Source organism: Anomaloglossus baeobatrachus, chromosome 9 (assembly GCF_048569485.1).
Source record: "Anomaloglossus baeobatrachus isolate aAnoBae1 chromosome 9, aAnoBae1.hap1, whole genome shotgun sequence".
Taxonomy (NCBI): Eukaryota; Metazoa; Chordata; class Amphibia; order Anura; family Aromobatidae; genus Anomaloglossus; species Anomaloglossus baeobatrachus.
In genome coordinates this window covers 179,089,001-179,110,804 of record NC_134361.1, presented here as the reverse complement: position 1 = coordinate 179,110,804, position 21,804 = coordinate 179,089,001, and the positions used below count along the sequence as shown (strand labels likewise).

At 44.8% G+C, this 21,804-nt stretch overlaps 1 protein-coding gene across 1 annotated transcript in view; it reads right to left on the bottom strand.

Annotated features, from left to right (window-relative positions):
* ASTN2 (astrotactin 2) overlaps positions 1-21,804 on the bottom strand; it is a 935,497-nt gene that overhangs the window by 314,987 nt on the left and 598,706 nt on the right. Inside the window, exon 13 of the mRNA XM_075324083.1 lies at positions 8,044-8,168. Coding sequence (XP_075180198.1) covers positions 8,044-8,168 — 125 coding nt within the window. The remainder of the gene's footprint in view (positions 1-8,043; positions 8,169-21,804) is intronic.

Sequence of the window (21,804 nt, the reverse complement as noted above, 5' to 3'; positions counted from 1 at the left end):
CGGTAAGTGAAAGGGTAAGAATCCTGTTCGTGACGCCAAGTTTCGGGGTGTGCCGCCCCCGTGCCAGCAGCCGATGCTGCTCGGATCCGGGTCTACGGTATGGCTCGGGGGGTTCTCCAGACCTGGGGGTCGCGTGGACATTCCGAATGAAAAGGGGACGTATTTATATGGGATTGGTTGTAAAATGTCTGTGACGTCACCCACGGTGTGTGGTGAGATGTAGCACCACTGCTGCCTTTGCGGGTCTCCCGGGGACGTTGGGCTGGCAGCTGGATGTTAACCCCTCCGTGGGCAGGGATGGATGTCCCGGTGCCCAGTGTCTCTATGTTGAGGATGGTGAGTGCAGGGGCCGGCGCACCCGGCCAGGCCAGGGATGTTACTCACGGTTGAATAAAGCACACAAGTCCTGTGGTAAACCAAGGTGATGGGGGCCGGCTGCCGCAGACGGGTGTATCTGATCCCACACCCGGGTTGGTAGTCAAAGTCTCTCTCCTCTGCACTCAGCGTGTTGTAGGCAGGACTTCCTACCGGGAAGTCCGCTCCCGGTCCTTTGGTTGGGAGCCGTACCTGTCTGACGCTGACCCTTGGGATCTACGGGCCCTGGCGGTGGCCCTATCCCTCTCTGTGGGTGGTTGTCTACTTTTCGGGACTTAGGTTAGAATGGGACCTAAAATCCTGCCCTCAATTGGTTAATTAGCTAGCCCATTGGTGCCGGTCCTGGCTTCAGGGTCCAAGTACCACCTCTGTGCACACGGTTTCTGGGTCGGTTCTCCCCTGCCGGTACCGGTGGGCTCCAACCCTGTCCCGGTCCACCTCGGATCTCCGGCAGCCATCTTCCCATCTCCTGCAGACTCTGGCTACCGTCTGCCACCTAGCCAAGGTGTCAGGGCTCCAACCCTGGCACCTGTCAGCTGGCACCTCCACTCCAAACTTAACCTTCAACTAATCTGACTCTTTTTTTTCCCGCCCCGGGCTCTCCAGACCCCTAGGTGGGCATTCCCTATCCGCCTGGTCCCACCCACTGGTGTGTCCGTCCTTCCCTGATGGGGATGACTAGGGTTTCAGGTCGGCTGATTTAACCCTTCGTGGGATAGGTGTTATGCGGGGGCCTACATGTACAACTACCTGTTTTCCAGGGCACTACACTAGCTATCTCTAGCGATGTTGCAGCGTGTAAATGTGACGCCCTGGACCCCAGGGGTCACAGGTCACAACACTCACCACATACACCCCCACACTAGAAAGGTACCATCAGTCAACCACAAAGACCTGATTGCCTCCCTCAGTGTTAGACAGGCACACCAGGTGGGCGGAGTCAGGCGGAAAGACACGCCTCCCGAGGAGTCTGCTGGCCTGAGGGAGGAAAAGACAGGGAGTTAAGTAGAGGTCAGCAAAGAGAGCAGTCCAGTTCAGTACAGAGTTCTGTGCAGACAGACAGTTCAACAGTCAGGCAGGCAGACGGCAGTGGCCACCTGCAGGAGACCGGGAACACGACCAGTGGAACCGTAAGGGACCGGGTAGTGGCCCGCCGGAACCGAACCGGGGAGCTAACAAGATACCGGAGCACCAGGCAGGGTACTCAGACCCTGAACTAGGCTATATGCCACCACCATAGTCGAATTAACTGATTGCGGTCTGGACCTCTGGGGTTCATTCCCATCAAAGTCCCGATTGAAGGCAACAGCCCAACCCGTCCGGATAGTAGCCACCGCCAGAAGCCAGAGATCCAAGGGCCAGTGCCTGCGGGCAAAAGGGGCTCCTACGACACATACACGCCGGGGAGCGGACTACCAGTGCCCAGGCACAGTGGTCACACTACAAACACAGGTGCAGGAGAACGGCGGACATTGCCAACCCGACTAGGAAGCTGCAGCCGGCTGCGGGCCCCGTTCATTCCTCCGTTTGGTTTACCAGTGACTTTGTGTGGTTTAATCCTGAGTACACCAGTGCCATCAGGCACCGCACTGCGCTGCACCGTAACACTGCGCCCTGCACCCCGGCCCTCGCACAACCGGGCCCCGGGACCAACATCCCCTACCCACGGAGGGGTCAACACCTAGCTGCGCCACTACACCGCTCCCGGGAGTCCCCGTACCTTCACCGCAGCGGTGGTGTCCACCATCACCACAACCCGTGGGTGGCGTCACGAACAATCGTCCCAAAACCAAATACCCGCATCCCCCGTGTGTGACGCCAACCCCCCTTGCAGAGCGACGAGACCCCCGGGTCCGTGAGAGGCTCGAGCCACCACCCGCAGAACGCGAGCACGGATCCGAGCGGCTCGGCGGCCGCAGCCGAGGCCATGGGGCGGTACATAAAGCACCCTTAAGTATGCTAACCACCAAAGTAAAGACTGCCCTGGTCCAGCTGCTAAGGATGACAGGACTCGACGCTGTACAAGGGCAGCAAGAATCATCTTGCTCATCTCTAGTTTCGTCAGATAACCAAGACTGAAGACATTGCTGCACCAACCTGTCATTATTTAACACTTAATGAGATTATCAAATATGAGTACCAAGCTGGTTGTAAGAAATCCAGACAGATGAGTCTTGTTCATGTCCATAATTATAAGACGTCTCTTCTAATGGTTGTCAAGAAAATGTTACAACACGCCTGCGACGGCAGATTGTCTAGTAATGACAAGTAATGTCTTGTGTGGGAGGCCTCATTGCCATACAAATACTTGGATCTTTGTTATGTAGAATTTAATGCCGCCTTGCCCAAATTATGGGTAAAACCAAGTTCTATTTTCAGTTTGTGTTGATTCAAGAAAGAATGTAGATGTCATTTGTCCCCGGGTACAGCAAAAAATATAGATATGATGCCTGGAATTCAGTAGTCATGTTTGTTTGTTTTTTTAGGTGCCCTTAATGAGAACTGCAATATCTATAAACCTTGAAAAATTCAATAGTATCTGCAAATATGGAAAGCTTTGCAATATTTCTTGTCTGAGAAATCTGCTTCTTTCTCCACTAATAAGCCACTTCTCTCCACTTCTTTGCCTCCTGAAGTGACCATCCACTCAAAAAGAAAAACCCCAGCTCAAGACAAGACAGGCTTCAAGAATAGTGTCAAGTTACACAGCATCTTGAAGTTTATGGAGAAGAGAAATGAGCAGATTAAGAGGCAACAACAAGATGACACAGAGTCTAGGGGGAAGATGCTAGAGCTGGATTCACAGCTTTGGATGCTTTGATGTACCAGACCATAAGACGGACCATAACTAGAAGCACAAAAATAGTAGTTTTATTTTTTACTGTTTGCAGCCTCTGGTGATATTTACTTGAAAGATACAGACACAATATTTTATAAAAGCTAGAATGCCTTATCACATTGTTAACCACAATGCTACAAATCATGCCAGCCATAGTACACTCACATTTCAAGGAACAGTGCCCCATCACTTTGCCAGCCACTGTCACACGGTGTTTGGTTCTAAACTCGCCAGTGTTATGGTGGCATCTGACGCTGTTCACACTGCAGAGTCTGACACTCCACACTATGCCTCATTTGGTGCTTCTGAGTTACACAGACAGGATCAGCCGGGTTCTCATTCGGGCTTGCAGGAGTTAATTTGCTGCTTGCCTCCTAGTTATCTATAGTGATCGGGCTTGCAGGAGTTAATTTCTGGTAGTCTGCTAGATATCTCTTGGATCACATGTTGTGGGAGACCTATCACAGTCACTTCCTGCCTTTTTAAGATGGAGGAGCCTGTGTTCCCATGCTGACTATAGCGTTAGCTACACCAGTCTGTGTGCTGTTGTGTCCCAGTCCTGCTGGTGATTGTATTGCTTTGTGCGTGGAGTTGTTGTGAAGTTCTCTCATCGTCTCATTGTTTCATCCTTATCACTTGTTGTCTAATAGCTCTGTGTGGGCGTCCTGTGTGATCGAGTTTTCCCTGGTTATCCCATCACATCACGTAATAGCCACACTACTTGCTGATTATGCCAGTCACACTGTTCCCTCATCATGCCCAGAAAATCGCCCTAATGATGCCTGTCACAATCCCCCTAACTGTGTTAGCCAATATACTCTATCACATTTCAAGCCACTGTGCCTCACCACATTGCCTGCCACAGTACTCAATGTCTATGGAAGCCACACTGCTCCCTCATTATACGAGCTACAGTGCATCCTCTTTATGTCAGCGATAGTGCTCCATCACATTGCCAGCCTTAGTGCTCCATCATATTGCCTGCCATAGTGCTCCATCACATTGCCAGCCATAGTGGCCCATGACATTGTCAGCCATAGTGGTCATTGACATTGCCAGCCATAGCGGTCTATCACATTGTCAGCCTTAGTGCTCCATTACATTGCCAGCCTTAGTGCTCCATCATATTGCCTGCCATAGTGCTCCATTACATTGCCAGCCATAGTGCTCCATCACATTGCCATCCATAGTGCTCCATCACATTGCCATCCATAGTGCTCCATCACATTGCCAGCGATAGTGTTTCATTACATATCCAGCCTTAGTGCTCCATTACATTGCCAGCTATAGTGCTCCATGACATTGCCAACCATAGTGGTGAATGACATTGTCAGCAATAGTGGTCCATGACATTGCCAGCCATTTTGCTCCATCACATTGCCAACCATAGTGGTCCATCAAAATGTCAGCCATAGTGGTCCATCACAGGGACAGCCATAGTGCTCCATCACATTGCCAGTCATATTGTTCCATCACATTGCCAGCCATAGTAGTCCATCACATTGCCAGCCATAGTGGTCCATCACATTGTGAGCTATAGTGGTCCATCACATTGCCAGCCATAGTGCTCCATCAGATTTTCAGCCATAATACCCACTGAATGTTCCAGCTACAGTGCCCCATCATACTTTCAGCCATATTGCGCTGCCATATTGCCAGCCATATCATATCATATCATACTACCCATGCATTGGTCTTCCATTGTCAGGAAAAGCAAAATACTCTCAACTGTGAGAAACTATGTCATTCCGCTAAAAAGAAACTATAGTATCCCAAATTAGTGACATATACAAAGTGTCCTGCAAAAATACAAGGCTTTATACCGTCTCGATCCTCATTGATAAAAAAATTGAGTTAATGCCACTTTACACACAGCGACATCGCTAGCAATGTCACTGCCGATCGCACCCGCCCCCGTCATTTGTGCGTCACAGCGGCATCACTAAGTGGCCACCCAATAGAATCGGCCGCGCCTAGCCACACCCCCAGCCACACCTATTTGGCAGTAAGGGTCATTCAGCAGATGCCCCGGACTGTTCATTCATAGTCATAGCAGGCAGAATTTTCTTATATGTCTGTGTCACTATATTACATTGCTTATTTGTGCCTATAAGGCCATGTTCACACGTTGCATAAATTCTGTTTCTTGTTGTGTCTGCACCAAACTACACAATAACAATCTTCTCTGATTTTTCCATTTTTTCTGCCTTTCCTCCATTATTTAATGTGTTTTTGGTTCGGATGGGAATCTGCGTTTTTAAGTGTTTTTATTGGACAGAGAAGCTTTTTCCTGCATTTTTTAGCTCCACATAGAAACCTCCAGAGAAAAAAACCCTCAAAACCGCAGAATTCAGCGGCGTCTTCTCATGGAATCACATCCACTTTACTTGGACAATTAAACACAGCAGAATAAATGTGCAAAAAAAATTGCAGCATTTACACTACATGTGAACACGGACTAAATGTCCAAGCAAAGTGGACGAGACGTCATGAAATCTCCAACCCCGTTTGCACCTAAAGATGCCGCTGAACTGTGCGGATTTGGTGTTTTTTTTCTTTATAATCTTCAGGATTCACATCTGCACCAAACATGTATCAAATAAGGGGGACAATGCATAAAAAATACCGCAGACACGCAATAATCAGAGGAGATTGTTATTGCGCTCGTGGTGCGGACACCTGCAGAAAAAAACGCAGTATTTACTCTACGTGTGAACACGGCCTCAGTGATACATTTTTATTACATTTTTTATGGGTTTTAATGAAGAAAAATAATAAATTGCGCCATTTTTTTCCCGCCATTTACCGATTCCCATCAACAATCTGATCGCTGTGTTGTTTCGGGTCGTTGTGATTACAGGGACATCAAATTTGTCCATGTTATTTGCTGATTTGTGCTGTTTATTATTTCATAAAAAAATGTAATAAAATTACATTATTCTATTTTTTTTATTATTTTTAGTAATTTTTTAGAAGAAAAAAAAATCTTTGCCTCTCCCTCTAGAATATACAGTCATATGAAAAAGTTTGGGCACCCCTATTAATGTTAACCTTTTTTCTTTATAACAATTTGTGTTTTTGCAGCAGCTATTTCAGTTTCATATATCTAATAACTGATGGACTGAGTAATATTTCTGGATTGAAATGAGGTTTATTGTACTAACAGAAAATGTGCAATCCGCATTTAAACAAAATTTGACCGGTGCAAAAGTATGGGCACCTCAACATAAAAGTGACATTAATATTTTGTAGATCCTCCTTTTGCAAAAATAACAGCCTCTAGTCGCTTCCTGTAGCTTTTAATGAGTTCCTGGATCCTGGATGAAGGTATATTTGACCATTCCTGTTTACAAAACAATTCCAGTTCAGTTAAGTTTGATGGTCGCCGAGCATGGACAGCACGCTTCAAATCATCCCACAGATTTTCAATGATATTCAGGTCTGGGGACTGGGATGGCCATTCCAGAACATTGTAATTGTTCCTCTGCATGAATGCTTGAGTAGATTTGGAGCGGTGTTTTGGATCATTGTCTTGCTGAAATATTCATCCCCTGCATAACTTCAACTTCGTCACTGATTCTTGCACATTATTGTCAAGAATCTGCTGATACTGAGTTGAATCCATGCCACCCTCCACTTTAACTAGATTCCTGGTGCCGGCATTGGCCACACAGTCCCAAAGGATGATGGAACTTCCACCAAATTTTACTGTGGGTAGCAAGTGCTTTTCTTGGAATGCCGTGTTTTTTTCCCTCGATGCATAACGCCTTTTTGTATGACCAAACAACTCAATCTTTGTTTCATCAGTCCACAGGACCTTCTTCCAAAATGTAACTGATTTGTCCAAATGTGCTTTTGCATACCTCAGGCGACTCTGTTTGTGGCGTGCTTGCAGAAACGGCTTCTTTCGCATCACTCTCCCATACAGCTTCTCCTTGTGCAACATGCGCTGTATTGTTGACCGATGCACATTGACACCATCTGCAGCAAGATGATGCTGCAGGTCTTTGGAGGTGGTCTGTGGATTGTCCTTGACTGTTCTCACCATTCTTCTTCTCTGCCTTTCTAATATTTTTCTTGGCCTGCCACTTCTGGGCTTAACAAAAACTGTACCTGTGTTCTTCCATTTCCTTACTATGTTCCAAGTTTTTGGAATCCTTCCCCTGAACAACTATGTTGAATAATCTTTGTTTTCAGATCATTTGAGAGTTGTTTTGAGGAGCCCATGATGCCACTCTTCATAGGAGATTCAAATATGAGAACAACTTGCAAGTGGCCACCTTAAATACCTTTTCTCATGATTGGATCCACCTGCCTATGAAGTTCAAATCTCAATGAGGTTACAAAACCAATTTAGTGTTTTAGTAAGTCAGTAAAAAGTAGTTAGGAGTGTTCAAATCAAGAAATTGATAAGGGTGCCCATACTTTTGCACTGGTCAAATTTTGTTTAAATGCGGATTGCACATTTTCTGTTAGTACAATAAACCTCATTTCAATCCAGAAATATTACTGAGTCCATCAGTTGTTAGATATATGAAACTGAAATAGCTGTTGCAAAAACCCAAATTGTTATAAAGAACAAAGGTTAACATTAATAGGGGTGCCCAAACATTTTCATATGACTGTAGGACACAGAGATGCTGCTCTCTACAATAGAGCTCTATGTCCTGTGTAATCTTCATCAAAAAAAGCAGACATCAACAAAAGAAGCAGACTATTTAAAACATCCCGTGAAAGCGAGCCCTAGCACATCTTTTGGAGAAAAAAATTATATAAGACCCTGTCTTATGTTCAGGGAAACACGGGTAGCAGCAGCATTCGGCACTGACCTGTAAGCAGCAGTGTGTCCGGTCGTGGCTCGGACAGGACTCCTCTACATTGCTCTTCCACGGGAAGTGGGATTACCAGGAGTCCGTCTGCCAGTTGGGGGAAATCTTTGATGAAATTATTCTCTCTAGAAAAGCGATAAGACATCATTACACATTATTATCTAAAGATAAGTGTCACCATATAATGCAAAAATATTAGAATTTATGTATGTAATATGAAGCAATATGTTATTAATGGCAAATTTTCACAATCTGTGCAATTTAGCAAGGGCATCAGTGGTGTCTCTATAGTAGGTCTGGGCAGGAGGAGCACGTTCCATGGATCCTTTGTCCAGTGCCCTGGGATGACCATCATTACTTTCAATAATTTTCCTCCTTTCTAGTAAACCAGTGCTCTAAGATGCACCAGGTGTTCTACTGTGCATGCGCCAGCCATAAGTATAATGGCGGTGACGGGAGGGAGGGAAGAAATTTGCATAGGGGCCAGCAAAGCACACAGTGGAGAATATGAAGTAATGGCAAGTCCATGTACACCGTGTGCAGAATTATTAGGCAAGTTGTATTTTAGAGGAATTTTTTTTATTATTGATCAATAAATATGTTCTCAATCAACCCAAAAGACTCATAAATATCAAAGCTTAATATTTTTGGAAGTTGGAGTGTTTTTTTTTTAGATTTGGCTATTTTAGGAGGATATCTGTTTGTACAGGTAACTATTACTTAATAAAACCAAATATATTCCCATCTCAATGGTTTATTTTCACCAGGTAAACCAATATAACTGCACAAAATTTAGAAATAAACATTCCTGACATGCAAAAACAAAACCCCCAAAAATTTGTGACCAATATAGCCACCTTTCTTTCGGATGACACTCAACAGCCTACCATCCATAGATTCTGTTAGTTGCTTGCTCTGTTTACAATCAACATTGCATGCAGCAGCCACCACAGCCTCCAGACACTGTTCCGAGAGGTGTACTGTTTTCCCTCCCCGTAGATCTCACATTTTATGAGGGACCACAGGTTCTCTATGAGGTTCAGATTAGGTGAACAAGGGGGCCATGTCATTATTTTTTCATCTTTTAGACCTTTACTGGCCAGCCACGCTGTGGAGTAGTTGGATGCATGTGATGGAGCATTGTCCTGCATGAAAATCATGTTTTTCTTGAACGATATCGACTTCTTCCTGTACCACTGCTTGAAGAAGTTGTCTTCCAGAAACTGGCAGTAGATCTGGGAGTTGAGCTTAACTCCATCCTCAACCCAAAAAGATCCCACAAGTTCCAGCCCATACTAGTACCCCACCTCCACCTTGCTGGCATCTGAGTCGGAGTGGAGCTCTCTGCCCTTTACTGATCCAGCCTCTGGCCCATCCATCTGACCCATCAAGAGTTATTCTCATTCCATCAGTCCATAAAACCTTTAAAAAATCAGTCTTAAGATATTTCTTGGACCAGTCTTGACGTTTTATCTTATGTTTCTTGTTCAAAGGTGGTCGTTTTTCAGCCTTCCTTACCTTGGCCATGTGCCTGAGTATGGCACACCTTGTGCTTTTTGATACTCCAGTAACGTTGCAGCTCTGAAATATGGCCAAACTGGTGGCAAATGGCATCTTGGCGGCTTCACGCTTGATTTTTATCATTCAATTCATGGGCAGTTATTTTGCACCTTTTTTGCCAAACACGCTTCGTGCGAACCTGCTGGCTATTTGCCATGAAACACTTGATTGTTCGGTGATCACGCTTCAAAAGTTTTGCAATTTCAAGACTGCTGCGTCCCTCTGCAAGACATCTCACAATTTTGGACTTTTCAGAGCCCGTCAAATCTCTCTTCTGACCCATTTTGCCAAAGGAAAGGAAGTTGCCTAATAATTAAGCACACCTTATATAGGGTAATGATGTCATTACACCACATCCCTCCTCATTACAGAGATGCACATCACCTGATTTACTTAATTGGTAGTTGGCTCTCAAGTCTATACAGCTTGGAGTAGGACAACATGTATAAAAAGTATCATGTGATCAAAATACTCATTTGCCTAATAATTCTGCACACAGTGTAGATAAGGAACATGATCTTTCGTTGTCAAAGCGTTTCAGAGATAATTCTCCTTCCTCAGGACAAAAAAAAATCAATGAATGTTATTTTTTTGTCCTGAAGAAGGAGAATTATCTCTGAAACGTGTTGACAAATAAAGATCACGATCCTTATCTCCCTGGGCTTGGCATTACTTCCATGGCAGGGCAGTCTTTAACCCTTTCATCTACCTGCACTGATTATCTCCCACTGGGGGGCTGTTGCACGCTTTTTCAGTAGTTGTGACTTTTGTGACACTAAAGGCTGCTTTACACATAGCAACATTGCTAGCGATGTCGCTAGCGATCGCACCCACCCCCGTCGCTTGTGCGTCACGGGCAAATCGCTGCCCGCGGTGCACAATATCACAGGTACGCGCCACACGTACTTACTTTCCTAACGATGTTGCTGTGGCCGGCGAACAGCCTCATTTCTAAGAGGGCGGTTTGTGCGGCGTCACACAGCGGGCCACCAATAGAAGCGGAGGGGCGGAGAGCAGCCGCATTAACGTCACTCCCACCTCGTTGCCGGAGGACGCAGCAACGCTGTTGTTCCTCATTCCCGAGGTGTCACACGTGTGCTGCCTTAGGAACGACGAACAACCTGCGTCCCAGAAGATCAACGACATTTTGAAAATGAACGACGTGTCAATGATCAACGATTTGGTGAGTATTTGGGATCGTTAGTGGTCGCTCGTACGTGTCACATGCAACGACGTCGCTAATGAGGCCGGATGTGCGTCACGAATTCCGTGACCCCAACAATATCTCGTTAGCGATGTCGTTGCGTGTAACGGGGCCTTTAGATGAGGCAAGGAGATAAAGAAAAGTAGAAGAAAAAAGTATTTTAGAACACCATGGGGACATCTTCATTTATCGAAAGACATTGGCCCATTTTTTTCCATAAACTTGTATCAGTAATTGATTCTAGTGTAATTAAAAATGTAGTTATAACAATACATGCATCATTTCTCCAGAGTAGAAATAATAAATCTTTAGGTGAAATCAATACTAAGTTATTGTTACTATTACTACAATATCATCGAGGCTTGCTTGCTTAAAAAGTACCTATTACTAGTGACGGGCGAGCACTAAAATGCTCGGATGATCTGTACTTGAGCTGAGCAACTAGTAACTGCATTGTATAGACCCAGCATAATACCACCATATAGAAACCACATTACATTGTATAGACCCGTCCCAATATAATCGTACCATAACTGTTACCTATGTCTGTTTCTGCTCTACTATATCTGAACATTTCACTCAGATATAGCAGAGCTGAGATTGTCAGGTGTAGCAGAGCAAGACCAGAGACTAGTGATGAGCGAGTACTAAAAAGCTCGGGTGCTCGAGGCTTGGGCCGAGCATCCCAAGATACTCGTGTACTCGTCCCGAGCACCGAGCCCAATGTTATCCTATGGGAGACCCGAGTATTTTTCTGAAATGACCCCCCGGCAGCATGTAGAAACCCTAAAAATGTCACAAAAGTCTCAGAAGAGTGCTCAAATGACATGGCAACAGCATGGGGAAGACCCCTTGAAGCATTTATCACTCAAAAGTCACAGCTGTGAACAATTTTGTCCGAGTTTTACGCCATTTTTACGGACTCACCAGAAAACCTTCCAAAATGACACCAAAATGAATTTTCATGGCGGAAATGTTAAGGGCACATACCCAATAGTGAGATAGAGCTGGTGTATGTTACTTTTTGAGATTAATACATGAAAGATTTTACGTGAAAACCTTGTGTGGCACTCCGATGTCCAAAACGCACGTTTTGTGCTTTTTACTAGCGATGTTGGTCATTTGTTTTTTCATTCTATCTCCCGTCGGTCGGTCTCGCTCTGTCGGTCTCTCTCTGTCTTGTCTGTCTCCCTCTCACAGTCTGTCGGTCAGTCTTCCCCCTCTCTCTTACTTACCGTTCCCCGATCACCGGCGCTGCACTGCTGTTCACTAAACTCCGGCGGCTTTTCCTCTTTTGAAAAAGCCGGCCGCTCATTAATCAATCTCGTATTCCCTGCTTTCCTGCTTTTCGGCGCCTATGATTGGTTGCAGTGAGACACGCCCCCACGCTGAGTGACAGGTGTCTCACTGCACCCAATCACAGCAGCCGGTGGGCGGGTCTATACTGTGCAGTAAAATAAATAAATAAATAATTAAAAAAACGGCGTGCGGTCCCCCCAATTTTAATACCAGCCAGATAAAGCCATACAGCTGAAGGCTGGTATTCTCAGGATGGGGAGCTCCACGTTATGGGGAGCCCCCCACCCTAACAATATCAGTCAGCAGCCGCCCAGAATTGCCGCATACATTATATGCGACAGTTCTGGGACTGTACCCGGCTCTTCCCGATTTACCCTAGTGCATTGGCAAATCGGGGTAATAAGGAGTTAATGGCAGCCCATAGCTGCCACTAAATCCTAGATTAATCATGTCAGGTGTCTCCCCGAGATTCCTTCCATGATTAATCTGTAAATTACAGTTAAAAAACACACACACCCGAAAAATCCTTTATTAGAAATAAAAAACACTAACAAAGTCCCTCATTACCAATTTATTAACCCCGACAAACCCTCCATGTCCGGCGTAATCCACGGTCCTCCAATGTCGCATCCAGCTCTGCTGCATGCAGGTGACAGGAGCTGCAGAAGACACCGCCGCTCCGGTCACCTCCACGCAGCTAATGAGATGAGTAGCGCGATCAGCTGAGCTGTCACTGAGGTTACCTGGATCCAGCGGTGGCCGCGGGTAACCTCAGTGACAGCTCAGCTGATCGCGCTACTCACCGCCGCTCCGGTCAGCTCCATGCAGCAACTGAGGTGAGTATAGCGATCAGCTGCTGTCACTGAGGTTAATCGCGGCCACCGCTGGATCCAGCGGTGGCCGGGAGTTACCTGACTGACAGCAGCTGATCGCGCTATTCCCTTCATTAGTTGCGTGGAGGTGACCGGAGCGGCGGTGTATTCTGCAGCTCTTGTCACTTCCATGCAGCAGAGCTGGACGCGACGCTGGAGGTCCGTGGATTACGTCGGACATGGATGGTTTGTCGGGGTTAATAAATTGGTGATGAGGGACTTTGTTAGTGTTTTTTATTTCTAATAAATTATTTTTTCGGGGGTGTGTGTTTTTTAACTGTAATTTACAGATTAATCATGGAAGGAATCTCGGGCAGACGCCTGACATGATTAATCTAGGATATAGTGGCAGCTATGGGCTGCCATTAACTCCTTATTACCCCGATTTGCCAACACACTAGGGTAAATCGGGAAGAGCCGGGTACAGTCCCAGAACTGTCGCATATAATGTATGCGGCAATTCTGGGCAGCTGCTGACTGATGTTGTTAGGGTGGGGGGCTCCCCATAACGTGGGGCTCCCCATCCTGAGAATACCAGCCTTCAGCTGTATGGCTTTATCTGGCTGGTATTAAAATTGGGGGGACCGCACGCCGGTTTTTTTAATTATTTATTTATTTATTTTACTGCACAGTATAGACCCGCCCACCGGCTGCTGTGATTGGGTGCAGTGAGTCACCTGTCACTCAGCGTGGGGGCGTGTCTCACTGCAACCAATCATAGGCGCCTGTGGGTCGGGAAAGCAGGGAATACGAGATGGCTGTGTGCAGAGCACAGCGCACCCGCCGGTATAAAGGCTCGGTCACGCTGTGCAGGCCGGCCAATCACTGCAATTCCACAACTAACAGGGCTGTGGCATTGCAGTGGTCTGCCAGCCAATCCCTGCATGAGGGCTGGCTCTCAAAAGAGCGCCAACATGCAGGGATGAAGACCATGAGTACAGCACGAGTATTGCAAAATTACTCGGTACCCGCCGAGTAGCCCGAGTACAGTGATACTCGTGCGAGTACCGAGTAGTAACAAGCATACTCGCTCATCACTACCAGAGACGCTACATCTGTCTCTGCTCTGCTACAACTGACCATCTCACTCAGATGTAGCAGAGCTGAGACAGAAACACTACATCTGTATCTGCTCTCCTTCATCTACCCATCTTATTCGGAGGTTGCAGAGTTCAGAAGGTCAGATGTAGTAAAGCAAAGATGGTCAGATGTAGCAGAGCAAAGAAGGTCAGAGATATCAGATGTAGCAATGTAGAGACAGATGTACGGTCTCTGATCATCTTAGCTGTGCTACAGCTGACCCTCTTTACTCTGCTACATCTGTCTCAGCTCTGCTACATATGAGTGAGAGGGTCAAATGTAGCAAAGCAGAGACAGTCAGAGACACTCAATCAGAATTGCAAAGCAGAGATGGTGAGATGTAGCAGAGCTGAGACGGTCAGAAACACTACATCTGTCTCTGCTCTGCTACATCTAACAGTGCCACTCATATATATCAGTGTTGAAACAGTCAGAAATAGCAGAGAAGAGATTGTAAGAGATGCTACATCTGTATCTGCTCTGCTACTGTTGTGGGCGGGGGCCGCTGCCGCTTCTGGTGCCAGGGCGTCACACTTCATATGACTGTCTCACTGAGATGTAGCAGAGCTGAGATGTCAGATGTAGAAAAGCAGAAATGGTCAGATGTAGCAGAGCAGAGATGGTCAGATATGCTATATCTAATGTAGCGTCTCTGACAGTCTCTGCTTTGCTACATCTGAGTGAGACGCTTAGCTGTAGCAGAGCAGAGACTGTAAGATGTAAGAGAGTGAAAGATATACTGTATACAGTTTATAGAGAAGTAACCTGGGAGTTCTTCAGCTCTTCATCTTTAAGGCCCCCTTCACACGCACATGCCCCCGGTACGTCTTTGGTCCATTTCCTCACGTACCGTAGACACGGGCACACGTAGATCCATTTAAATCAATGGGTCTGCGCACACGTGCTTGTTCTGCCATGGACTGTGTGTACGTGTGGAGCATACGTGTGTCCGTGTGCTCCACACGTCAACATGTCCATTTTTTTCCGGCATCACGGGTGTCACACAGAACACAAACAGACCACACGGAGCTGTTCCGTGTGACACGCGCCAGAGAAAACACACGTGTTTGAGAAAAAAAAACCCAAATCTTTACTCACCTTCTCCTGCCCTCCTGTCTCTGCCGCTGCTGTCACTTGCTTCCGACCCCCGCTCATTATGCTCATTGCATATTCACTTAATTGCGGCCGGAAGCTGCAGCAGTGGGGAGTCGGCAGGACCGGAGACCGAAGATCAGCACCATGGACAGCGACGCCAGGGACAGGTGAGTAGAAAGTTCCCATCCTCCGTGTGTTATCACGGAGAACACACGTAGCCCATAAACACTGCTCACGGAGGGCAAAACGCACCTCTGACACGTCCATGAAAAACGTGCGTGGTTTTTGGAGGGGGCCTAAAAGAGTCCAGTTGAGCGAGGAGACCAAGCACACTCACTCATCACTATCTCACTCATCTATAATTGTTTGTATCAAACCGTAACCTGTGTGATTCATTTATGTTATAGATCTTATTTAGGACTCTCCAGTCTGCCCCTGGTATCCAAGAGCAGATGGAGAGATCATACTGTATGTATAAGATCTAAAGAGGTCACCTCTATGGGGTACTTTGCACGTTGCGACATCACAGGTGCGATGTCGGTGGGGTCAAATAGAAAGTGACGCACATCCGGCGTCGCTGTCGACATCGCAGTATGTGAATCCTTTACATACGATTAACGAGCGCAAAAGCGTCGTTATTGTATGATCAGTGTAGGGTCCGACATTTCCATAATTTTGCAGCAGCGACGGTACGATGTTGTTCCTCGTTCCTGCGGCAGCACACATTGCTGTGTGTGAAGCCGTAGGAGCGAGGAACATCTCCTACCTGCGACCCGGCTGCAATAAGGAAGGAAGGAGGTGGGCGGGATGTTTACATCCCGCTCATCTCCACCCCTCCGCTTCTATTGGCCGCCTGCCGTGTGATGTTACTGTGACGCCGCACGACCCGCCCCCTTAGGAAGGAGGCGGGTCGCCGGCCAGAGCAACGTCGCAGGGCAGGTAAGTGCATGTAAAGCTGCCGTAGCGATAATGTTCGCTACGGCAGCAATCACAAGATATCGCTGCTTCGACGGGGGCGGGGACTATCGCGCTCGGCATCGGAGCATCGGCTTGGAATGTCGTAGTGTGCAAAGTACCCCTAAAGATGTTTATTGCTGGGTTCAGCACTTTTTTGATATTTAATACATTTTGCATTTGGGAATATTCCTTTTTGATTATTTTTCATGCTTGCACGATCCCAGTTTGCACATTGCCATCCCCCAACCTTCCAGGATATCTTGCACACTCCTTTATAGTACCTTGGATACATTACCTGGTGCTGTGCCATGTTTCCCGTCCTGGTTTCTGGCTGTAAGAACAGTAGAACTAAAGAAATGTCTTGTCTGGAGTCTTACTGCTTACATAGAAAGTGCAGCAACTGGGAGAAGAGGACTTCCCTGTAGCCATTTTTTCCAGTCAGTTATTAAAGTCACCAATCACTAGGCAGTGAATGTACAATAATCATTCCATGGCACATTGATTGACAGCTTGCTTACAGCATATGTATGCACAGCAGGCGGTAAATCAAAATGCCGAGAAGAGACTTCAGCGCGCTTTCATGACCAATGATTGTAACTGCCCCCTGCTCCGCCCCAATGACTAGAAGTAAGCAGCTGCAGGGAAGATATAACTTTACTTTCCCCCTGTAGCTGCTGCTCCAGTAAACCAGCCACACAGGAATTAAACACTATGTAACTATAGATTGACCCTATGTTGTCGGATAAAGTTTCATGAGATGACAGGTTCCTCCAGGGTTACTGACCTGGAGATTTTAACCACTTACATTTTAAGAAAAGCAGGGAATCACCAGTGTAACCAGTTTGAGGCTTTGAGAATCCACTTTCACTCCTTTCTGGTACATGAATCTTTCCAATTTGTGTTTAGAACCTTTTCATCTTTTATCTCCAGGTTATAATCTGCATACATCCTAGCTACATGGACTACCTAAGGCACATGCACCGTATATTCACCACTATACCTACCATTATTTTCCTATGTATGTTTGGAGCACACAGTGTAGTGTGTATCTCTCATTCTGCTGGGTGACATTAGTGCAGGCAGACCCATGGGACGCAGACGTGAATCCAATTAGCCCACTTTTTGTTTAGTAGGAGTCCTGCGCTCTGGCTTCTTTCTAATTACATCTGAAGATACTTGATATGCTTGAGTTATAGCGTAGGACTTTAGGAGATTACCTTGTAATGGAGATTTATAGGACTCATTACAAATAGAAAACAACAAGGGAATATTTTTAAATCTAAAGCCCAAGTCTTAGATGAGTTGATTGATGTGATTTTAATAGCAATGCCTCAGCAGAAGCCCATGGACCGCCAAAGAACCTGTCACCAGGTTTTTGCCATTTAATCTCAGAACAGCACAATGTAGACCCTAATTCCAGCGATGTCTCACTTACTGGGCTGCTTCCTGTAGTTTTGATATTTATTGGGCTTCTTCCTGTAGTTTTCATACTTACTGGGCTGCTTCCTGTAGTTTTAATATTTATTGGGCTGCTTCCTGTAGTATTCATACTTACTGGGCTGCTTCCTGTAGTTTTGATACTTTTGCCATTTAATCTCAGAGCAGGATAATGTAGACCCTAACTGCAGCGATGTCTCACTTACTGAGCTGTTTCCTGTAGTTTTGATACTTACTGATCTGCTTCCTATAGTTTTGATATTTACTGGGTTGCTTCCTGTAATTGTTATATTTACTGGGCTGCTTCCTGTAGGTTTGCTACTTACTGTGCTATTTCCTACAGTTTTGATACTTATTAGGCTGCTTCCTGTAGTTTTGATAGATACTGAGGTGCTTCCTGTGGTTTTGATACTTACTGGGCAGCTTTTTGTAATTTTGATACTTACTGGGCTTCTTCCTGTAGTTTTTATACTTATTGGGCAGCTTCCTGTAGTTTGGATACTTACTGTACTACTTCCTGTAGATTTGATACTTATTGGGCTTCTTCCTATAGTTTTTATACTTATTGGGCTACTTCCTGTAGTTTTGATACATACTGGAATGCTTCCTGTAGTTTTGATACTTATTGGGCTACTTCCTGTAGTTTTGATACATACTGGAATGCTTACTGTAGTTTTTATACTTATTGGCCTACTTCCTGTAGTTTTGATACATACTGGAATGCTTCCTGTAGTTTTGATACTTATTGGGCTACTTCCTGTAGTTTTGATACTTGTTGGCTTGCTTCCTGTAGTTTTTATACTTATTGGGCTACTTCCTGTAGTTTTGATACATACTGGAATGCTTCCTGTAGTTTTGATACTTATTGGGCTTCTTCCTGTAGTTTTGATACATACTGGGATGCTTCCTGTAGTTTTGATACTTATTGGACTGCTTCCTGTAGTTTTGATACATACTGGGATGCTTCCTGTAGTTTTGATACTTATTGGCTTGCTTACTGTAGTTTTTATACTTTTTGGACTGCTTCCTGTAGTTTTGATACATACTGGAATGCTCCCTGTAGTTTTAATACTTATTGGGCTACTTCCTGTAGTTTTGATACATACTGGAATGCTTACTGTAGTTTTTATACTTATTGGCCTACTTCCTGTAGTTTTGATACATACTGGAATGCTTACTGTAGTTTTTATACTTATTGGCCTACTTCCTGTAGTTTTGATACATACTGGAATGCTTCCTGTAGTTTTGATACTTATTGGGCTACTTCCTGTAGTTTTGATACTTGTTGGCTTGCTTCCTGTAGTTTTTATACTTATTGGGCTACTTCCTGTAGTTTTGATACATACTAGAATGCTTCCTGTAGTTTTGATACTTATTGGGCTTCTTCCTGTAGTTTTTATACTTATTGGGCTTCTTCCTGTAGTTTTTATACTTATTGGGCTACTTCCTGTAGTTTTGATACATACTGGAATGCTTCCTGTAGTTTTGATACTTATTGGGCTACTTCCTGTAGTTTTGATACATACTGGAATGCTTCCTGTAGTTTTAATACTTATTGGGCTTCTTCCTGTAGTTTTTATACTTATTGGACTGCTTCCTGTAGTTTTGATACATACTGGGATGCTTCCTGTAGTTTTGATACTTATTGGCTTGCTTACTGTAGTTTTTATACTTTTTGGACTGCTTCCTGTAGTTTTGATACATACTGGAATGCTCCCTGTAGTTTTGATACTTATTGGGCTTCTTCCTGTAGTTTTTATACTTATTGGGCTACTTCCTGTAGTTTTGATACATACTGGAATGCTTCCTGTAGTTTTGATACTTATTGGGCTTCTTCCTGTAGTTTTTATACTTATTGGGCTACTTCCTGTAGTTTTGATACATACTGGAATGCTTCCTGTAGTTTTGATACTTATTGGGCTTCTTCCTGTAGTTTTTATACTTATTGGGCTACTTCCTGTAGTTTTGATACATACTGGAATGCTTCCTGTAGTAATGATACTTATTGGGCTTCTTCCTGTAGTTTTTATACTTTTTGTACTGCTTCCTGTAGTTTTGATACATAGTGGAATGCTTCCTGTAGTTTTATACTTATTGGGCTACTTCCTGTAGTTTTGATACATACTGGGATGCTTCCTGTAGTTTTGATACTTATTGGCTTGCTTACTGTAGTTTTTATATTTTTTGGGCTGCTTCCTATACTTTTGACACATACTTGGGTGCTTACTGTAGTTTTGATTCTTTTTGGGCTGCTTCCTGTAATTTTGATACTTACTGGGCTGCTTCCTGTAGTTTAGATAAAATCATAGTTTTAGGAGCAGGAGATAATCACTAGAGGATTAGTAAACCTGTTGCCGGGTAGTGCTCCTCTGACATCCTTTATTTTTGTGTACTAAAATTGTCTAATCTTATATCTTTAACCCCTTTACCCCCAGGTGATTTTCTGTTTTTCGTTTTCCTTCCTCCCCTTCTTCCAGGAGCCAAATCATTTTTAATTTACATCACTACAGCCATAGGAGGGTTGGTTTTTTTTTTCAGGATGAGTTGCCCTATATTCTACTGGAAAATGGTGAAAAAAAAGTCCAAGTGTAGTGAAATTGCAAAAAAAATGCAATTCCATAATAGTTTTTTTTTATTTTTATTTATCATGTTCACTATATGGGAAAACTTGATTCCCCAAGTGCGTGCGAGTTTGTAGATACCATACATGTATAGTTTTATTATTGCTTAAGTGGTCAAAAAAACATTTCTGAAATTTGTCAAAAAAAGATTTGCGCTTTTGTCACCATTTTCCGAGACCCGTAGCATTCTGATGTTTCGAGATCTGTGGCTCGGTGACGGCTTATTTTTTGTGTCCTCCTGAGCTGACATTTTTATTACCATTTTAGGGTAGATACAATGTTTTGATCGCCCTTAATTGCATTTTATTGCAGTGTTGTGGTGACCAAAAAACATAATTCTGGAGTTTGGATTGTTTTTTTCTCGTTATTCCCTGTACCAATCAAATTAATTGATTTTATATTTTGATACTGTAGATCGGGCATTTCTGAACTCGGTGATCCCAAATATGTGTCTGTTTGTTTTTTACGTTTTCTTTTCAATGTGGCAAAAGTTAGGTGATTTGAACTTTTGTGTTTTTTGTCTGAATGAGGACACAAATCAGTTCTACAAGACAAAACAATCACTGATCTCGGGGAGACCAGTCAGAGAAAACACTGCCGGCAGCCAACGAGGGCGCTCAACACAGTGAAATCCTAGGTGCATTGCTCCCCTGGGAAGTCTGCAAATCCAAAAAGGTCCGTGGAGCCTCTGTTAGGAGTCTCAACACAGAAAATAACCAGAAATTCATCCGGTAAGGACCTAGCCAAGGAGTGGCTCTTTTTAGGAGAGCACAATAACCACTATATTAAGTGACCCTTTTAGTCAATATTCAGCTCTTTGATGAGTTTAAAGATATGACAAGGGACATACCAAGGCCAGGTATCCATCCACAGACAGCTGTTTCGGGGTATTGACCCTCATCAGTGTGGAGTAGGATTCTTGCCAGGTGGGTCAAAAAGGTCCGTGGAGCCTCTGTTAGGAGTTTCAACACAGAAAACAGCCACAGATATCCCTCCAGGAAGGACCAAGCCAAGGAGTGGTTTTATTTAGGAGACATGGAGACATTAGGTCATGCATTAACGTGACATGTAATGTGTACTGTTAGTGTCATGATAGTGTGATAGTAATGTGAACATGTATAGTACTATGTAATAATTTATGATGCATAGTGAATAGCAGTGGTACAGGTAGGATAAGATAGAATTAATGCTGGTAACGTGTCTGTATAAGTATGTAGGTGAAAGGTTAAGTCTGCCCAGCAACAGACTGCAGGGGCAGACAAAGTTAATTTGGGACTAACCCAAAAGGGAAAAGCTAGTACATAGAGTGAGAGACAGTTTCTGTTAAAATGTCAGTTGGGGCCCAGCCTGTGACAGAACCAGATCTCACTTCTGAATTGTAACAGAGCCGCATGACATAGGTGTCCTAAAGAGAGGAAGACCATTACACAGGATAGTGTGACTGAGGAAAAGAAGGAATAACTGAGAAAGAGAAGGAGGTGACCATAATACTGAGTGATCTAGCGCTGCTGTGCCAGCGCACCGATCAAAGAAACCCCTCACCGAGAGAGATTGGTCCTGGTCCAAGACAAGGAACGAAGTGGGTGTCTTGAGCGGGTGTCCCCTAGGTGTCTTCAGTAGCTCATAGTAAGGTCTA